Source organism: Sus scrofa, chromosome 4 (genome assembly GCF_054392235.1).
Source record: "Sus scrofa isolate SSC_HxYL_T2T_F1_AM1 chromosome 4, Sscrofa_HxYL_maternal_Yorkshire_Landrace_v2.0, whole genome shotgun sequence".
Lineage (NCBI taxonomy): Eukaryota > Metazoa > Chordata > Mammalia > Artiodactyla > Suidae > Sus > Sus scrofa.
In genome coordinates, this window is record NC_139386.1 from 107,156,558 (window position 1) to 107,177,993 (window position 21,436).

At 43.6% G+C, this 21,436-nt stretch overlaps 1 protein-coding gene across 7 annotated transcripts in view; it reads left to right on the forward strand.

The window, feature by feature from the left end:
* Positions 1-21,436, forward strand: part of TBX15 (T-box transcription factor 15) — a 130,855-nt gene that overhangs the window by 81,429 nt on the left and 27,990 nt on the right. For all 7 annotated transcript variants that reach the window (XM_085023438.1, XM_085023437.1, XM_085023436.1 and 4 more), the window contains 5 exons: positions 111-324; positions 5,235-5,336; positions 7,437-7,608; positions 8,965-9,132; positions 20,057-20,121. In XM_085023438.1, coding sequence (XP_084879564.1) covers positions 224-324; positions 5,235-5,336; positions 7,437-7,608; positions 8,965-9,132; positions 20,057-20,121 — 608 coding nt within the window. In that variant the 5' untranslated portion in view covers positions 111-223. The remainder of the gene's footprint in view (positions 1-110; positions 325-5,234; positions 5,337-7,436; positions 7,609-8,964; positions 9,133-20,056; positions 20,122-21,436) is intronic.

The window sequence follows — 21,436 nt, forward strand, 5'->3', positions numbered from 1 at the left end:
CCTCTCCCCGCTTCATCGTGGCCCCCACCCTGCCTCCCTCTTTTAGGGCCCCGGGTGTGTGGGGGCTGCTGAGCAGCTTCTCACCTAAGGCTTGATTGTTTATTTTGCAGATTCCGAGCAGAGCACTGGTTCAGACTCTGAGGTGCTCACTGAGCGGACTTCCTGCTCCTTTGACACTCACTCTGACCTGGGCCCTGGGGCTGCAGGCCCTGTGCCTGCTGCCATGTCTTCCATGGAGGAGATTCAGGTGGAGCTGCAATGTGCTGACCTCTGGAAGAGGTTCCATGACATTGGAACTGAGATGATCATCACCAAAGCAGGCAGGTAAGGCCAAGTTCCTCTGCATGGAATGGAGAACAAACGTGGGAGCTGTTACATTTTCTTTTCTCTTGTTTGCGGTAGGTAGTAGTGGTGAAGCTAAAGCAACCTGCATGTGCTTTTTGACATCTGGAGGTCTTGATAAAGTGCGTTCCTTGTGTTTATCGTGATTTTGTTAGTTTCCTCCAAGGACCCCTCCAACATAAATCACTTCTACCCTTGCAAACATTTTCTGCCTGCAAATATATTCCAGCTAATACTGGAGATCCATGGTATAAAACAGCCAAACAATAGATTTCTAAACAAGTGTTACTCACTATCCAGTGTTTTCAAGAGAAAAAGCCTGCATCTTCTAGGGCGTTTAAGCCAGCCAGGCATTTTGGTAAGAATTTTGTTTTTGGTAAAAGCTGGGCTTGGTGCAGTTTGGGAGCCTTGCTGATTGATCCATTGTGTTTTACTGTTGGCTTAAAATTATTACTTCAATGGAATATGGTAGAAACACTTTCAAAACTGTTTATGCAGGATGATAAAAGTTTCCAAAACCCAGCTTCTCTCAAAGTAAACACTGCTAATTAAGCTACTCCCTTACTGGTGTCTTAAAATTTTTGATAGGTAAGTATCTGTTTTGTTCTGATTAGTCAACATGTATTACATTATTTAAGTTTCACAGGAATCCTATGAGGTAAGGTATAGTAACCCCATACATGGATGAGGATGCAAAAGCTGGAAGAGGTTAATGAACTTGACTAAGGCCGCATAGGTACACAGATAGTAGTCTACACAAATCTCTTTGGCTCCAAAACAGTTGTTTTAACTGTTTATAATTCTAAACTGTTAAGAAATGGCCCTTGGATTTAAAGTGGAAATGACTTTTTTTTTTTTTTAAACTAAAGGGTTTCTTTTTTTTTTTTGCTGTGCCCTTGGCATGCAGAAGTTCTGGGGCCAGGGATCGAATCTGAACCACTGTAGTGACAAAGCTGAATCCTTAACTGCTAAGCCATCAGGGAACTCTGAAAATAATTTAAATAAAAATAAATTTGGACTGAGTTTTTAGTATGTAGGAAAAATTACTTAAATTTAAAACAGTTATTCTGCTTCTGTGTTTATAAAGCCAATCTTTATATCCCACATCAGAGAGACCAAAAGACTTACCTTACTGAGCATAAGCTGTCTTCATGAGTGTGGACATTTAACGTGTATTTTGATTGGCTCCAGTTCATTCGAATGCATATAGAGGAACTTCCCAATACAATAATATATCATGAAAAGATGAGCTTAAAATGAACTTAAATCAGATTCACTTTCATCCTCTTCTGAAACACTCTCCATTCTCTATATTTTTGTTGAGAAGAAAACCATTGAAAAACTTCTTAGGAGGAGCAACTTTGAAAGAGAAGTACCTTCGGCATTACTTTTTGTTTTTGACCGTGCCCATGGCATGCAAAAGTTCCTGGGCCAGGGAGCAAACCTGAGCCAGTGATCTCAGCAGTGACCTGAGACACAGCAGTGACAGCACCGAGTCCTTAAGTGCTAGGCCACCAGGGAACTCCTTTCAATATTATTTTTCAGAATTATTTTCAAAAACCTCCTTTTTTTTGTTACTTGAGTTTCAGTCTCTCCTGTTCTACATTTTGAGATATTAGGACTTGGAAGGAAACAGCAATTCAAGGGAAATTTTTTATTTTATTTTATTTTATTTTATTTTATTTTATTTTATTGTTTTCGGACAGGGCATTGGTTTAGTGAGAAGGGAAATCTTGCATTTTTTTTTTCTATAAAGTTTTCCATTTTTTATTTTAGGTTTTTGCTTACTACTATTAGGTCTGCGTATTTCAGTCGCTTTTGTTCCTGGTATCATTCCCTTGTTGCCTGCACTTCAGTGAATTTTGTTTATCTGAGCATCTCCTTGACGACACTCTCCTGTGACCTCAGTGTTTTCTTCTGCAGTGTTTTCTTTTCCACGTCTCTGTCTTCACAAATTCACCTTGATCCCCGGATATATCCAGGGATTCTCAGCACAGACACACAGTTCGTTCTTTACCCAGTATCCCTTTATTTAGGTTCAGGAACTGCATTCATTGCTTCTATAGTGTGTTGCCTCATGAATGGCTATTGCTGCATGTAACTCTGCCCAAGTAATTCCAGAACTGCTCAGAAACATGCCAAGAAGTCTTCCTCTTCTGTGAATTTGCGTCATCGCCTCCCCATTCCCCAAGTCAATTCTTCCCTTTTCGCTCAATTTTTCAATAGTGTCCTTTTCCGTTTTAATTCTAATTTCCATTTTCTTAGTTATGTTGGCTATGGGTGACCCTCTGTTCCTTTTCCCCTCTCAAAAGATCTTAGTCACCATCTATTTCTCCTCATATCCCAAACTGTAATCCTGTTGATTCAGACCTACTGGAGTGTACAGAGCCCTCAATTTTTGTACCAACATAACCTGCACGATCAGCACCATGGACAGAAGTATTTATAAGGATTAATGGGTTTGGACGTCAACAGAATTGGCCTAAATTTAGGCAGAAAATTAAAACCAAACACATTCTGTGGCTATGAAAGATAGCTTTTTCTCTAGGGCATTATGATGTTGCTTGATATTCTGTACTAAAATACTGACAAAAAGAGAAAGCAACTTTGGTAAGATTTTAAGAATTCAAATATCACCATAGGATTTTAAATCAAGAGGTCCCCTTGAGGATTATTTAGTTCCTTTCCTTTGTTTTATGGATGGTGAGGTGAGGTTAAATGGCTTATCCAGAGCCACACACAGCTCATTCATTTTAGAACCTGGTTACTGGAAGGAGACAGGTAGCTTCTCCACTCAAGGTCGTATATACGTTCCAGACAAAACAGTATTGAATTTAAAAACATCTAGTCCCTTTACCTGAAGTCATCAAGAAAATAAATTCTTCTCTTTCGATGGCAGGCAGCCTCTATAGATGGCTGAGAGGCACCACATTTTCTTAACTCACATAGCAAGGGAAAGGACCTTCCAGCCCTGGCAAGATGCTCTCCACACATTTATATACACAGGGCAACCCTAAATCATTGTTCTTAAGAAGGGAATTAATGATCTATCTAACTATCTATCTATATATAGACCAAGGTTCCCAAATTTCTGTCCAAAGTGCCTTCCCTATAGTGAATGTTAGATTTAGTCATTCTGAGCAGCCCACTATCAAATTTCATTAGCCTACCATGAGACTAAAATAGAAGGCTTTCAAATTAAACTTGGAAGAGTAGAGAAAGAAAATATAAAATGATGTACCAATAGAAGCTTCTGAAAGGTATAAAGTGGGAAAGAAGGACTAATTACATGTTATTCTTTGCACATATTTAAGAATCAGCCACCATCGCTATTTAAAGTCTACGGCCCCTCTTGTGCTTCCCTCCCAAATATGATTATGATGTCACTAACCTATTGCTTTTTGAGTTGTTTTTGATGAGTAGTGGAGTGTGTGACCAGCACAGAAAGCCCCTCATGTAAACAACCAGTGCACATTTGCAGCATGGCTGCCTGGGGTCAGGGTATGGTCTATGGCCGTGAAATGGAGCAAAGCCAATTAGGCCATATGTGGAATCAAGCCTGTGACCTTGACCTCATTAGCACCGTGCTCTGCCCAGCTCAACTAACTGGCCCCAGATGGTTAAGCTTAATGCAGCATTTTGTGTACAAGTACCCTAGAGCACACTCGCACAGGGCAATCCAAATTTTTGAACTGAGCACTTTTTATGTCTGGCTCCTAAATGAATGACATGCAAAAGAGCTGGATGTTTTTCTTCTTTCTTAGGGTTAGAGAAGAATGGTGGGTTTGATTTTAGACTCCTTGAAACTCAATACCTCTTTGGGGCTGCTCCCTCGCCTCCTCCTCAATTAGGAGCATGGTTGTAAAGCGCCACATCCTGACCTCACTTGATTTGGCAAGTTTAACAAGCCATTGTGGTAGAAACAAGGTATTGCCCAGAGGCCACTAGAATTCATTTGGTATTTGCTCCCTATTCCACAGGGTCTTTCCTCTGACACACACGTTGACAGCCTGAGAACTTGCAGAAATTTTTCTATAGTTTTATGTGTTAAAAAAAAAAAAACAAACTTTGGTGGTCTTTGTTTGGGAACTGGTAACACCTTCCTTTTTTTTTTTTTTTCTTCTTTTCTTGAGATATTATTTTTAGTGTGGTCATTTTCAAGTAGATGCAGTCAAAAATATTTCATCATCACTGCAATCAGCTATGATAAACTCCTTGGGGAATAACTAGAAGTGTATTAAGTATGAGAGTATAAATGTATTTAAGAATGCTATAGTCTAATAGTAAATATATGTACACACATTCTATCTGTATGTTTCTTGTCTCTCTCACATTAAAGATTAACTAATAGTATAAAGCAGGGTATGTATGAGCTCTTGGAGTATATGAATAAGCAAACAGTTCAATTTAAGTTAAGAAAAGGTGCTATTTCAGCAATGTAAATCCTCAGTATTGCTGATAGTGATAATTTCCAAAGTGAAAAAAACAACAGCCAACTTGGAGAATTAGAAGAGATTAGATTTTTTTTAATTTTCTTTTTAGGGCCAACACCCATGGCACATGGCGGTTCCCAGGCCAGGGGTCGAATCAGAGCTACAGCTGCCAGCCTACGCCACAGCCACGGCAATGCCAGATCTGAGCTGCATCTGCGACCTACACCACAGCTCATGGCAACACCAGAGACTTAACCCACTGAGTGAGGCCAGGGATCGAACCTGCAACCTCATGGTTCACTAGTCGGATTCTTTTCCGCTGTGCCATGATGGGAATTCCAGAAGAGGTTAGACTTTGGTGTGCTTAGCCTTCCTATTAAGAAGACACTCATCAAGCTTTTACTCTTGCTACCTCTCCCTCTCTGGTCACTGAGCTTCCTACCTTATTCCCCTTCATAGGAGGATGTTTCCTGCCATGAGAGTGAAAATCACCGGCCTAGATCCACACCAGCAATACTACATAGCAATGGACATTGTACCTGTGGACAATAAAAGATATAGGTAATGATGACTCTGAGATGTGGAATTGTGGGCATCGCCAGCATCCCAGGATGGTTCTGTAAACTCACTAGATGAAGCATTTTAATAGTTCACTGTTCAATGTACTGTATAGGGAACAAGGATGAAGGATGTGCCAATGGCCTGTGGCAGAACACAAGGTAGGAAAGTAGTCACTAGAGGTAGAAAGTCAGAACTCAGTAATGGTTTGGTTTGCAGTCCACCTTAACATCTCTCTAAAGAGTGTTGTTATATGGTGTCTGCCAGAGGAGCAAAAATCAAATGGATCTTTTTTTTTTTTTTTTTGTCCTTTTAGGACCACACCCATGGCATACGGAAGTTCCCAGGCTAGGGGTCAAATCGGAGCTGTAGCTGCCAGCCTATACCACAGTCACACAGCAACACAGGATCTGAGCCACATCTGCGACCTACACCACAGTTCATGACCATGCTGGATCCTAACCCATTGAGTGAGGCCAGGGATCGAACCTGCATCCTCATGGATACTAGTTGGGTTTGTTTCCACTGCACCACGACGGGAACTCCAGAAGAGATTAGACTTTGGTGTGCTTAGCCTGTGCTGAGCCACAATGGGAACTCCTCAAATGGATCTTAAGTCTGAAACTAATTCAGTTAACATTAAATGTGATGAACATATTGAGTGATTTGGTTTATGAAATACTAAGTTAGCTGAGATGACTTATTTCAGAAAGGGGAAGGAGAAGTGGATTAGTGTAGTACATTCAGCCATATAAGTGGTGGATTACCCTATGGATGATGGAGGGGCACAATGGGAGAACTGGGTAAGACCTTGAGAAGAACATCTAGCTAGGGAGAATTATTGGTCACTAATATGGCTTGCAAACAAGTTTGCTAAATAACTTTCCTTCCAAGCCATTAAAAGCCAACATAGTCTCCATGCCTCTGGGATGGCTTACACGTAGATCTTGTCTAAAGCAAGTGTGCCTGGGTCACTTTGCTGTGCAGCAGAAATTGATAGAGCAATGCAAATCAACCAAAATACAAATAAAGCAGGTTGTGGCTTAAGTGATCTCTTGAGCACTCAGTCAAATCAATGAGTCATGGCTCGTTTTTTAAATGTTACGGAACTTGGCCCTAAGCCCATGAATTTGGAGGCAGGAGGTGGGTAAAGAAGAGCGTTACCCGTATGTTAGAGGGAGAGGTGACTAAGAGAGAAGTGGTCTCGATGCGGGACTTAGGAAGGGAGATATTTCCAGTCTGTTTTAGGAGATCTTGGGAATTGTGATTTGGACTGAGTGCCACTGTTTGCCAAGTCCCATGTGGTCTTTTGAACTGAATAGCAGGGAAGTGTCAGGTTCGTGGAGAACACTCTTCCGAATCACAGGGCAACTGGCAAAGGCTGGAAAACTGACCTTTTCTTTGCTACCAACAACGTCTCATCTCCAGTGGCTTTGTGCGAAAATAATGTGGAAGATGATGACGTTCAAAACTGGATTCATCAAAGAAAACACTCACTGGGAAGATGGTGGGGCTGATGGTGTTTCTGGGAAAGGTCGCGCTAAGCCAGAGGCCTCCGTTTTCATTGAAAATTCCGGTTCTTAGCTAGGAAATGGTTAACAAGTGAGAGGCTTGGAGGGTCTCTCTGCACATGGCTGTGTTTTATAGGACAATATGGAAGATGTTTTTAATAAGGAACCAAATCCTGAGCAAGTGGCCAATGGATTATATGGTTTGCATTTGAAAGGTGAAAGGTTGCAGTAAAATACCTTTTCCATCGCTAAGCACGTGGGTTCAGGATGCCTGTGTGCACACAGGGGTGCAAGGCAAGGAGAGGAAGAAGAAAGCAAGAGGGCTGTGAGAATGTTTTCCTTGTGAGAGCTACAGCTTTGATCGTTAACCACAACCCTTTTCTGCCCTCCCCCACCCATCTTGTTTTCCATTTCCATCTCTATTTCATTTTCCCTGGTTATTCACCCTTCCCTTTTTCTCCTTTGTATTCTCTCTGCTTAATCCATTCTTGTCATCTCTTTATGTCTCCTCCCTCCTCTCCCTAATTGCTTCCCGGGCCTTTCTTCCCTCCCTGCATCCCCGGATCGCCCTCTCTCTCTCTCTCTGTCCCAGATATGTGTATCACAGCTCCAAGTGGATGGTGGCTGGCAACGCTGATTCCCCCGTGCCCCCGAGAGTCTATATACACCCTGATTCTCTAGCTTCTGGAGATACTTGGATGAGACAGGTGGTCAGTTTCGACAAACTCAAGCTGACCAACAATGAACTGGATGATCAAGGACACGTGAGTCGAGGAATCCCATGTCCCTCCCACCCCTTCCTCTGTCTTCCCCTTCTTTGCTATGGAGCTGACAGCCTTAAGCTTTTGCAAATAGGTAAAATAATAATCTCTCTACCACTTTGAGTCATTTTAAGCAGATAAGCATAAAAGGGCTTTTTTTCCCTCTTGTGAGATTACATTTAGTACAAATCTAACATTAGCCCACGTCTGCTCTGAATCAAGTTGTGTTTATCAGATGGAGTTCTTGTGCTCCAGGAATGCACCGTCAAGTCAGGAGAATTCAGACAGAAACACAGGATAAAGGAATCACAACATTTAGTAGAATGTTTAGTAGAATCACAACATCTGGTAGTAGAATCACAACATTTAGTAGGATAATTCACAGGGCAGAGCACTCAGAGTAACTGTTGTAGGCATAGTTCTGGCTGACTGGTCAAGGAGTTTATTTTTAAATTTGTTTTGTCTTTTTTTTTTTTTTTTAAGGGCTGCACCTGCAGCATATGTAAGTTCTCAGGCTAGGGGTCACATTGGAGCTGCAGCTGTGGGCCTATGCCACAGCCACAGCAACACCAGATCCTTAACCCACTGAGCGAGGCCAGGGATTGAACCTGCATCCTCATGGATATTAGTTGGGTTCCTAAGCCGCTGAGCCACCACAAGACGTTTATGAATTTATGAGAGGACTAGGCCTTAGGGCTTGCCAGGTAGAATTGGTGCACCTGATGCTGTTAATTTATTTTTGGTAGTAAAACCCATACTGAACTTTCACGGACTGCCAGGATCCACATTGGATGCTATGGGAAGATCCTATGGGAAGAGGGAGCCAAAACCCTGGCTCCTTTCTTTAGGGAAATGGTAATTTTCTGAGGAAGGGCGAACACACATACACCCTTCACTCTCGCATGTTGTAAGAGAATGACCATAAATTCAATAACGAAGTGCAAAGAACAGCTCGTAGAATTTAAAGACAGATGAGCCCATATGAAAAGTTTGAAGCAGGAGGCAACGCCTGTCTCATAGCAAAGGTTCTGAGACCTTGTAGTGGGGTGTTGCCTCCTGGTACAAGAGCCAACTCATTCAGTATTTACCCGATAAAAATGAACATGTTGCCTTCACTACCTGTGATGGGGATCCTGTGCTCTGTGGTTCGTTGTGACATGATGCCGTCCATCACCTAGTCCTTCCAGCCGTGGGCACGAACACTGGTTGTCCGTTTCTTGCACATCCTACCCCCCACCCCCAGCTGTGTTCATCCTGCAAAGCTTTTATCTTGTGATTTTGTTTGCCTGAGAGCTTGAAAAGAGGTAGGGACTTCAGAGGCAACCCCGGAGTGACGGACGTGTCCCCTCCTCGTTTCAGATCATTCTTCACTCCATGCACAAATACCAGCCTCGAGTTCACGTGATTCGCAAGGATTTCAGCAGCGACCTTTCTCCCACCAAACCTGTCCCGGTTGGGGATGGAGTGAAAACATTCAACTTCCCTGAGACCGTGTTCACCACTGTCACAGCCTATCAGAACCAGCAGGTAAGAGGCTGCCTCTTGTGCGTTTCCTACTGCGGCCACTTTTACAGGCCTTTTATTCATGCTTTTGTAAGAAGGGCTTAGTCCCTCTGCATGGCACTGAAGTGCTGGAATGAGAGACACCGGGCTTGCGGCGCACACAGGGCACTGGTGATGACAAGGCGGTAATGCCAGCAGCAGCTGTCATCGTCTAGATTTAGATCAGAGGCAGGATCTTTGACCAGGAGGACCAAACCTCCTAAGCCATGGCCCTGTCTCTCTGTACTTGTACCCACGCTCATGATCTCTGCTGCCTCCTGGCAAATGTTCCTCATCACTTGAAATTCCTGAGGTTTGATTCATTCCTTCCCTCTTAGCCTCTCCGTGTAGCCCTCCATCAGGCTACTTCAAAGTCATCCCGCCTCTCAAACTCCGTGTCAGACCCACTGCTTCCAGTTACACTTTCAGACTACATTTGCCTCCGTGTGCTCATCAGCCACACCCTACGATCTCTATGTTTTTATCTCGGTAATATATTCATTCATTCCATAAATATTTACTGAGGACTTACAGTGTTTTAAAGCTCAGTAGAGAAATTGAGCTGCTTCAGACTTATTTCTCCCTAAGCAAAGAACAGTTTTAGTTGAGTGAATGACTCGTAAAAACATAATGATGATACAGTGGAATAACTTAAGGACACAGATGTGGACAGGGTGGGGTTTGTTTTTGTTTTTTGTTTTTTGGTGGGGGTTTTGGGGTTTTTTTGTTTGTTTATTTGTTTGGTTTTTTTTTGGTTTGGGGAATGAGGGATGTTTTCCTGGAAGAACTGATGCTTTTTTCTGAGGCTGAGACACACACAGGAATCAGCCAGACAAATGGAGGAGGTATGTGGGTGGGGAGGGTAAGGGAGAGCCAAGCCTGGAATCCCTGTGGACATTCTGAACAGTGTTCTTATTTTGAGAAGGGTGACTCGGTAGATTTACAAGTGATCTCACTTTATGGAGTTCTTTGAAAGTTGCACGTGAATCTCATTTGTATAAGTTAGATCATATTTCATATTTTGGTGAATTGTCTCAATAATAGGATCCTGCAGTGAATCCTTTTCTGAAACAAAAGAGTATTTGCTTGTTTATTTTGCTTGAAAGGCTGCATATTTTTATTTGGGGCCTGCTTGGAGCAAAATGGACTTACACTGGAGTACTCAATACCTTTTGTGTTGGATACTATGCTTAGTGCTCTGACAAAAAAAAAAAAAAAAAAAAAAAAGCAATGAAGGAAAACTGTTTACTTACCAAGTATTTATTAAGGGTTTACTATGTTCCAGGCAAGTAAAGGAAGTTTTATAATCTTTAGTTCATATAGAACATTTTTCTGTCTTTCATAGCACATCTGGCTAAGATTCCTTGGCTGTTTTTTTACCTTTAGGAGAATTTGATATACAGCAACCCCTTAGTCCGATAAATGTGAGGTACCGTATGGTTGTTGGGCTTTCTCAGCAGCTGTAAAGTGGCCTCAACATCAGACTTTCCTTTTAGATGTCGTATTTGATTTAAAAGAGAGGAAGAGCCTTGGTTTGCTGCGGGTACTTTAAAAAAAAAATTATTCGACTCTCTCAAATCCCTCAGGTTGTGAAGTTTTAGAGGCCATGAGGGGTCCTTACAGAACACTTCAGTAATCAAGATTTTTCAAGCTCTTTGGCGTTCCCGTTGTGGCTCAGCAGAAATGAGGCCAAGAGCCCAGCTACTATCCGTGAGGATGTGGGTTGGGTCCTGCATTGCTGTGGCTGTGGCATAGGCCGGCAGAGGTAGCTCTGATTCGACGCCTAGTCTAGAAACTTCCATATGCCGGAGTATGGCCCTAAAGAGCAAAAAAAAAAAAGAAAAACTTTTTCAAGCTCTGACCCAAGTCACGCAATATAGACAATATAGACAAGCAATATAGACAAGGCTTTTGGAGCACGGGAAACCTTGGGTTTCACTGTGTTTCAGAGGTGGAGGAACATGAATCTGAGTTCTTTGAATAGTTGTTTGGACTTTTTCTAAGCTACCCCAGCCACCGTTTTAATCATTACTTTCTCACGAAGGCAGAGAGATATGGCAGTCAGTTAGTTCCACTTTAGAATGTTGTTTCTAGAGCAAACTGGAAGGCTGATGAAGCACCCTTCTTTGGCCTCATCGAGATTGGTTCTGGAGGCCAAGAGGGTCAGTATTATAACCCAAGTGGAAATGAACAACACCACTCACTGTGACAATGAAAGGAGACCAGACCTGGGTACCCCACATCCCTTTCACTTCCTCTGCATTATTTCCTACCTGGTGTTCCTGCATCCGGATCCATTGTACTCACATAGATATTTTGTCTCTGTCTGGACTGCAGTGGGGGCAGTGGTGGCTCGGTGGGGATAGAATGCCACGACTGAGATCCTGGTACTAGATCTAGGACTAGACCTGCCTGGTTTAGTTTCTAACCTTTTCTCTGGTGAATTGTGTGACCTGAAGCAAGATTCCCGGTCTGAAAATGTCCTGGCCTCTCAGAGTTACCAGGACTAGATAAAGGAGCATGCATTAAGTCACCGACACAAAGCTGGCATCCAGTTACTAGTAGGCAGCCTACATTGCTGAATGCCTGGGTCTGCACACGTATGAGGGCTAAGTGGGGAGCAGAGGCAGTTTTAAAGAATAAATTGCTCATTGGAATTCCCATTGTGGCACAGCAGAAAAGAATCCAACTGGGAGCCATGAGGTTGAGGGTTCGATCCTTGGTCTTGCTCAGTGGGTTAAGGATCCGGCGTAGCCGTGAGCTGTGGTGCAGATCACATATGCGGCTCGGATCCTTCGTTGCTATGGCTGTGGTGTAGGCTAGCAGCTACAGCTCTGCTTTGAACCCTAGACTGGGAACCTCCACGTGCCATGGGCGTGACCCTAAAAAGACAAAAAAAAAAGAAAAAAGAAATTGCTCATTAAGGAGCAAGTGGATTCTTGGGAATTGGAGGAGCAACACAAGTTCTCAAAGGTATTTGTTCAATAGGTAACTACTTTGATCTCTCTGTTCCTGTCATGTTGGGGAATTCATGATGTGCTGACATTCAAAATAGATGAGTCATACTCAATTCTGCACATTTTAAAATCAAGATAACAGCTTTTGCCTGTTTAACAAGCCTCCAGTCCCTGGATAAATCAACAAGCATGATTGTTGAACATTCCCTTTGGCTGTGTAGATATGATTTAATATAATACAGTGCCTTCTAATAAAGCAAACTAACCTCAGGTCTTTCCCCCAGGAATCTTGAGGTCTGCATCCTGTAAGTCAGAGCTGTTACCTAACAATAATTTTTAGACTTGTCATGAAGATGCCGGGTAGCATAACCTGGTCTCTTTTGTGAGCTGTATTCAGCGATGACATATTTTTATTTCCCTCATCCTTCTGGATTGAGAACAAATATATATACACACACATATATATATATATATATATTTTTTTTTTTTTTGTGTGTGTGTGCTTTTTAGGGCTGCACTTGTGGCCTGTGGAGGTTCCCAGGCTAGGGGTCGAATCAAAGCTGTAGCCGCCGGCCTACACCACAGCCACAGCCACACGGGATCCGAGCCACGTCTTCGACCTACATCACAGCTCACGGCAATGCTGGATCCTTAACCCACAGAGCGAGGCCAGGGATCGAACCCTCATCTTCATGGTTCCTAGTCGGATTCGTTTCCTCTGTGACACAACAGGAACTCCAGAGAGCAAATAATATTTTAAGGCAAAGTCTGTGTATTTTTTTTTTTAAAGGAAAGGATTAAGAAGTCCATGAGAAAGGTAAGAGAAAAGGGTCGGTGATAGATCCTCGTTGTTCTCAGGGACTTGTTTGGAGGAGCACAAGGCAGGATGTGGACAACAGCAACGGGCTAGACATTGGGGTTTTATTTATTTATTTATTTATTTATTGTTTTGTTTAAATTCTTTTTATTTCCGTAACATCCTTCAACAAAATGTTTACATCCATTGTATTTTTGAAGTACACAATAAATTTTAATCATCATCTTTTAATTTATTTTTAATACATCAGAGTTTAGGAAGTTCATTTATGACAGTACAGACATAGACATTTGGGTTTTAATCCTAAATCCTCCACTAGCTACCTGTGTCACTCTGAGCAAGTTATTGCGTCTTTCTGGGCTTCAGTTTGTCATGAAAACGGCATTTATTTTATGAAATAGTGGTGGCCAGAGAGAGTAGTAGATGGCTGTTGCTTCTCTTTATGTGGCAGAAGAAACCATTGGACTATCCCCGTCGAGCGCTCGCATGTTGGAAGGGGAAGGGGTTAGAATGGGCCTGAGACAGTTTGAAGCCCAGAAACCTCGAATTAGGAGGAGGGACACGTCCATCTCCAGAATTCTAAGATATTTGTGTCTGAGCCATGGTGCACAGCACTGACGATGTGCTTGGAAAAGGACGGAATGAATAATGAGCCAGCACACCTCTTCTACCAGTTTCCATGTGGATCTGTGGTGCTGCTGCTTTGGATGTAAGCAGGAGTGAAGTGGAAGAAAGGGTTTCTAGTTTCATGAACTAGGTGATGCTTTTCTTTCCCCCTTCCCCATTCCTCCTTCCCCGGCTCGCGGACTGACGCACACACTCCCAGGGCTGCTCGCATACTGAAGTTATTATTACTATTATTTGCTCTTGGAGTGCCAACTTGGCAGTCGTGTGGCAGAGAGGAACGTACACCATGCCCAGACTCCCATCGTGGAGAATAAGGTGGTCGAAGGGGAAATAAAGGTGACTCTACCCTTCAGGCTTTTTCTTGGAAGATGCTGACGCCAACATGTCCTCATGGAATTAGCAGGAAATTTCCATTGCAGTGTCTTTGTCCTCTCGAAGGGAAAAAGAGACGCTGAACTTTGATTTTTTTTTTTTTCCCCCAAACAGGAAACTAGATTTCAAAATGACACAGCCCTGTTCACCTCAGGTAACACAGAAGTACTTCTTGATGAGAATTGGCTACATGAGTTAGATAGGAAGTCTGAAACCACAGCCAGGTTTGTGTGAGCAAATCCAATAGGATTTCTGGGCCACTCATTATATCCCAAACTATGGAGCTCGTTTTGCTCTAACTTTCCAATCAAATCAGTGCAGATTTTTTTTTTTTAATATTAGCTTACAAAATTTTTTTTTATCCCGATGGAACACTTTTCAAGCAATATGGTTCAAAAAAAGAAGAAGAACTCAAGAGCATGCTAATAAGGGAAGTCCCTTTGAGCCTCGGTCCTGGAAAATTATACGCAGGATAGTCAGGTTTCACTTTCTTTGTAGGTTGTGCTTTTTAATGTCTGCACTGTGCATTGTGAGGGCCACCTCATTTATTAACTGCTTCTCTGTTACCAGGCAAAATAGTGCGGGAAAATGTTGAAAATGAATGGTGGCAAGCCCGCAGCCCCTCCCTTAGGCGCCACGATCTTCAATGACTCAGTAACCATATACAGTCAGTGTACAGTTATGGAAATAAAATCAGTAAAGGAAAATGCGTCCACAGCCTCTGTATTTTCCCCGTTACCTCATTATCATTGGAACAAGTCTGAATATGATGGCTGTAGAATAGCTTTAGCTGCAGCGGAAGCTACTAATAGACCTTGTTCCAACTGGAAGGACATTTAAGACTCTGGTCTGAAATGTCTACGGTGAGAGCAAACAGGATTGAGGGAGTTGTTTGGTCTGTGTTCTCTAAAGCTTGTTACCGCTTTGGGACTGGTGATTCCCGTTTCCCGCACCCTCATTCATGCATTCATTCCTTCACTCATTCACTCCATGCATTCGCTGAGCAAATATTCTTCTTCTTCTTTTTTTTTTTTGTCCATGCCCATGGCATTCGCAAGTTCCCGGGCCAGGGACCAAACCTGCACCGCAGCTGTGATGACACCAAATCCTTAACCACTTGGCCTCCAGGGAACTCCCTGAACAGATATTCATTGAGCATGAATAGCGTGTCATATTAGGTTCTGCTTAAGAAAATGGTATATAAACTAGACAGGGCTCCTAGTTGTAGTCTGGGGGGAGAGACAGATAGTAAAAATGTAAACACAAAGTAAATATATAATTACCACCTGGGTTAGGAGCAAAGATGGAATTCAAGAGCTGTAAAGAAAGTGGCAGGAGTACCCTATTTTGGAGGGGTGATCGAGGAAGACCTCTCTCAGGAGAGAGCATTGAGACGGAGACTTCAGACAAGGAATCAGCTATGTGAAGAGCAGAGAGGAGAGCATTTTAGTCTCATTGGGGAGTGCGTGTGAAGGGTCTGAGCAGGAAAAGAGCTTGGCATCTTCCAGCGCTGGGGGCAGCTCAGTTGGCCTGGAGCCTGTGGACCCGTATCCAGGAAGTGTGGGTGCAGATGGAGAGGTAGGCAGGTCCTGCAGGGCCAGGCAAGGAGTTTGGATTGAATTCTGGGTATAGCGACAGGCACTGACGCAAAGGACACGCTCCAGCGCTCCAACGGTGTGTTACGAAAGATGACTGTGATGGCTGGGTGTGAAGAAGGGATTGGACAGGGATGTGAGTGGAAGAAGGGAGATGAGTTGGCAGAGTATTGAGAGTAGACTGGTCCAGAGACAACGATACCTGGTCGAAGTGGGAGCTGGAGATGGAAAGCCCTGTTTGGGCCTAGGTGCTAAATAGAATTGTAGGGTAGCGTTGAAAATTAACTAGCAAATGAGCATCCCCTGCTCTTCCAGAGGGCCTGTAGGTGCACGTGGGGAGGGGTGGAGGCAATGGGGTTTACGCGTCCTCACTACGGTTGCTCGCGGGCCCCTGTGCTGTTCTCTGGGCCTCCCTGGCCTCTGCTGTGAGGTGTGGGCTGGTCCTTGGGTTTCTTGTGTTGATTTTCTGGCAGGAGACTGCTGACCCCCACCTGCTTCTGTGTTCTCACCTCACTTGGACCTCCTGGGCCTCTCAGGCTGCTGACCGGCCTCACCTCGGGTCTCATCTGGGTCCCCTGTTCGGCTCCTGCCTAGGCTGCAGCACGTCTGTGCTGGGGTCACCCTGCCTTCCCCCACATGGCGTGTGGGGACCTTTGAGTCCCTGAGCCCCTACAGAGGGCCGTGGAAGGCTTTGGGATTCTCACGCAGGCCTCTTCCTGCAGCGTTTGTACTGATGCAGCCACCCCTGTGTGTGTATGGAGATTGCAACTGAAGAAAAAGGGGACAGCTTAGAAGTTGAGAATTAAGATTCATTTGGTGGACAGAAATGAAGACTTAAGAGAGTTCTCAGGGACAGCTCTGAAGAGGTAAGGGAGGAGCTTAGAAATAGAGGAGGTTTGCAACAAAAGCCAGGTAATTGGAACATGAAAAGGTTACTGTTCAGGAGTTTTCTGGTGGCCCAGCACTTAAGGATCTGGCATTGTCACCGCTGTGGCGTGGGTTCAGTCCCTGGCCTGGGAACATCTGCATACTGTGGGCGTGGCCAAAACAGTTTACCGTTCATCTAAAGGCATTGCATTTAGTGCTTCTCTGTGTATGAGAAGATGCAAGAGTCTGGGCTCGTGGAAATCATTCCTTCGTTGTGCCCCTTGGCTATCTAGGGCCAGAATCCTGTTGTTTCCTGAGTCCCCTCTGGGTGCACCATTGGGGGTGGCTGCAGTGGCTGAGGGCTTAGTGGCAGTGGCAGGCAGCCCATTTGTCTCCATCCTGAGTCCCCTCAGGGTGCACCATCAGGGCAGTGGTGGCCGAAGCCTCTTTTGTTTGCTGATATGGAGGCAACATTTGTCATCCCCAGAGGTCACCCTGTCAGTGTTCCTCTGAGTCTCCCCACCCCCACCCTGGATTTTGGTTTGCGGAGGGGAGCTGAGGCACATGTAAGTCTTAACTGTTTGGCTTCTCTTTTGTCTGTCTCCTCTTTTCTCATGCACGCTGCAGTGGAAGGGGGGCATTTTTACTTCTTTTTCTGATGAGCGTTCACCTTATGTCACACCCTTGTCTTCCATAGGATGGCAAATCTGTCACTTGCATCTCTTTCTGTACTGTAGAAGATGAGATATAGGTCTACCAAGTGGCCTTTTTTTTTCTCTTTTTCTTTTTTTTAGGGCTGCACCCTTGGCACATGGAGATTCCTAGGCTACGGGTCTAATCGGAGCTGTAGCTGCCGGCCTGCACCACAGCCACAGCAATGCAGGATCTGAGCCGTGTCTGCGACCTACACCATGGCTCACGACAACGCCAGATCCTTAACCCACTGAGTGAGGCCAGGGATCGAACCTACAACCTCACGGTTCCTAGTCAGATTCATTTCCACTGTGCCACAACGGGAACTCCTACCAGGTAGTTCTTGATAGGAGAACTGTGGGGGCTGTTAGAAGTGCAGAATTACTGAGGTTGTGAATACATTGATTTATTCCTTTAAAATATTGTCCCAGTTACCCTTGATATTTGTGGACATAGCCAAAGTTGTCAGCACAAGCCTTAACCGAGGTCATAATTTGGCTTATGTAGCTAAAATTGCTCTCCTCTACCTAAAGGGCATCTAAATGTCTGCAGGATAGTAAAGGCTTTTCATGATGTGGCCTCAGGCCGGCCTCTCAGCTTTCTCTCCCGCTGCTTCTCTTCCCGTACCCTGTGCTCTGGTCAAATTGGACTCCTTAGCGTTTATTAAAAATGCTTCATTCTTTCCCACTTCAATTCTGTGCCTTACCCAGGACCTTCCTTATGAAATGCTTGCCTTGTTTCTCTCTCCCCCTTTTGCATTTTTCATTAAAATCCTAGGTATCCTTCACAGCTTAGCTTACCTGTTACCTCTAAGGTAAAGCCTTGGAACCCTTCAGCTCAGAGCAATTACTGCTTCCTCCAAGTTCTTGGGGGTCCTTTTCCTTTATTTTGAACCTTATCACTTTCTGTTTCACAATGTAATCATTAATGGATATGTCTGCTTTTTTCTCCTAAGATTATAAACTTCCTAGGGGGGCGGGGGCGGGGGGCGTAGGTGATACACCGCCATATACTGACCGTACACCACTCTGTCACCTGTGCTTGGCACACAAAAGGCTCTTGATAATAAATGAATAATGAGTAGCACAATCCCACTCTTCATAAAGCTCTCTGAATCCGACATTAAAAGCTTTCAAACACGTATGGAGGTGTTGTGTTTCCTAACATTTGCTGGTGGCATTTGTCTATTAAATCTCCATGCAGACCTGTTGGCCTGTTGATACAGGGAGCTGTGGGAAACAGGTTTTCAGCCATTTCTCCCAGGCCCCTGAAATAGAGTGTCATTATATTTACAGGGGTCTGTGCCCCCCAAACATGGCAGCACAACCATATATCAGAAGCCCCTATCATAAATGAGGTGGACAGGATAAGCCGACTTGAAAGAGAAAATAAAATATTATAACCCCAACTTGAAAAGAAAATATGGTGTGTGGTTTATTGCTGTGGATTATGGAAGAAGAAAAAAAAACTGATTTTAAGTCAAAAGCAGAAAAGCACTGACAGTCTTTAAACTCAATACAATATTCACAGGGCAGACACTAGACTTTAGAAAGCCAAAGCTTCAGGCTCCTGCTCTGGTCTATAAAATAGATGTAAAATTGCTTTTGCTTCATTATTAGTGCGACATTATTAGTGTGCCGCTCTAGAGGCCAAGAATGTTTAGGGGGGGAAAGAAATAACTTTGGTACTTTCAAGTCAGAGTCTGCTTGTCAGAATCTCACATTGCATTTTAAAGACCTTTAGACTGTGGCTTTGGGAAATTCCACTCTGATGAAGTGAGACAGAAGAGGGACTTGGAGAGATTTGCAGCAGAGGAAACAACTTCAGCCGTCCTAGGGATATGTTCTGCCATGATCAGAAATGGGAAGATGGTTGTAAAAACAGGGATCCTTTTATTTCTGGAATGACCATCCACCAAGAGTGCCTGCCCTCCTTTCCCGAGCTCCCTAGCCCTCATCCCTAACTCTCTATTGTTTGCCTGTAGTGAGTCATTAACATCAGGTTTGGACAGAAGGTATCAAAATGCCTCCCATGACAAAGGCTAAAGGTGGTAACACAAGAGCACAGATGGAATTTGTTGGTCAGGCTTGTTCTGGTCTGGAGGCACGAGGGTATTGTATACGCCATTGCAGAACGTGAGGGGACCAAGATCAGATGTGACTCTTGCGCTGAGTGGAGGCTGAGCCAGATGACTCCTAAGGACCCACCCAACCTGGTCACAGAGCTGTGTGCACCAGGTTTGTGCAGCCTTATCAACCTGTGCTGCCTTGTTCCTTCCAATTTGCTTGTGGGACTTGGAGACTGGGTGCCAGCTTACTGCATCTTGCCCCATTCTGTCCCACGTTGGTAGATTTGGGGGGGAGAGTTGGGGGTACAGCCTTGACAAAAGTCTCGCTACTTTTTTGTATCTTTTACAAGGCTATTTTAGGTTATTAAATGAACAATCCCTAATGGCAGGAAAGGTACAACTTAAGTAAAACGGGAAACACAGTCAATTATTTGGTTCTTTCGGGCTGAGGCATGTTGTCTGGTGGTCTGATTCTTCCTGGTTGGATTGACTGAATCCATTTGTTCATTATTCACTCACTTGCTCATTCCTTCATTTACTCATTCCTTCAAGAGGCACTTTTTGACTGCCTCCTGTGTGTGATGTACCATGGTGGCCGTTGTCCAGTTTTCCATTTTGATACCTTTGTCTGGGAAAGTGATTTATTAGCATTTTGGGAAAGGAAGGTGAGAGAAGAGAGTTTATAGAGTCATATACCAGGAAAACCTTGGTTTTTAGGAGAAGTGGGTCAGGTAGGGTCAGACATCTGTGTGCCAGGCCCAAGTCCTACATCAACTTCAATCTAAATCTCAAACTGAAAGGAAACTAAATAAAAACAACAGCTGTTGTTAACTGATTGTTATTAACTTTCTAGGAGCAACCAAAAAAGCCGGTCAACATAAATACAGTTCACGTTTTTTATATTTGTTTCCAGATCACCAGATTAAAAATTGACCGAAACCCTTTTGCTAAAGGATTCAGAGATTCTGGAAGAAACAGGTAAGAAAACTGAGCAAGAGACTCACCGACATTTCTTTTCTCTGTTACGTTATTACCCCCAAGTCCAGTGGATGGCTTCTGGCTCCTGCTTTTTGGAGAACGCTTGCATGCTAGGCAACTGTGTTTGACTCAAGCAACAAGAAATGGCTAGTTGATCCACGAATCAAAAAGCTGCCCCCCAAAGGTTGAATTATCCAAATTCTTTGTTATCCAAACACCCTGTAAATCACCAGATCAAATCCCTCATGGGGTTTTTCTCCCTGTGTCATACTTGGTAATTTAGTCACTTCTATTTTACAATGATTTATTGCCATTAAAAGTTTGCAGCTTTTTCTGAGAAGTGTCTGTATGTGGCTATGAAACCTATAGTGACATCTCATTTTACTTTTCATCATCAGAAAATAAGGAATTGTGGAAAAGGAATTTTTCAGAAAATTATTACCTTTAAAAGCTAAAACTTTGTTTAAAAATTGACCAATTTTCAATCATGGACTTGGAGAAGAGACTTGTGGCTGCCTGATGGGAGGGGGAGGGAGTGGGAGGGATCGGGAGCTTGGGCTTATCAGACACAACTTAGAATAGATTTACAAGGAGATCCTGCTGAATAGCATTGAGAACTATGTCTCGATACTCATGTTGCAACAGAACAAAGGGTGGGGGAAAAATGTAATTGTAATGTATACATGTAAGAATAACCTGACCCCCTTGCTGTACAGTGGGGAAAAAAAAATTATAAAAGAAAAATTGACCAATTTTCAGAGTTCCCATTGTGGCTCAGTGGTAACGAACCCAACTAGTATCCATGAGGATATGGGTTCAATCCCTGGCCTGGCCCAGTGGCTTAAAGGATCCAGCCTTGCCGTGAGCTGTGCTGTAGGTTGCAGACTCCGTTCGGATCCCGTGTTGCTGTGGCTGTGGCTTAGGAAGGCAGCTGCAGCTCCGATTAACCTCTAGCCTGGGAACTTCATGTGCCATGGGTGCAACCCCAAAAAGACAAAGTAAAATAAAATATAAATAAAATAAATAAAATAAAAATTGACCAATTCTCCTGGGAAATATTTCCAGCCTCTCTTAGGTGTTTTCTGCTTTAGCAAAGAGAGGTTGTCGAGCACCACCCTTCTTGATGACCCAACATCATCACTGTTAGGAGGTTGTTATATAGTGGGACACTTAGGAATTGCTAATGTTTATAGGACTGTTTGCTCCTGTTGTTAACAGGGACTATGGTATTTTTCTGGTTAATTCTGCTTCTATCTTGAATCTTTCCTATATAAAATCTAGAAGCTGTCACTTACTGAGAGGAAAGAGCTGAAAT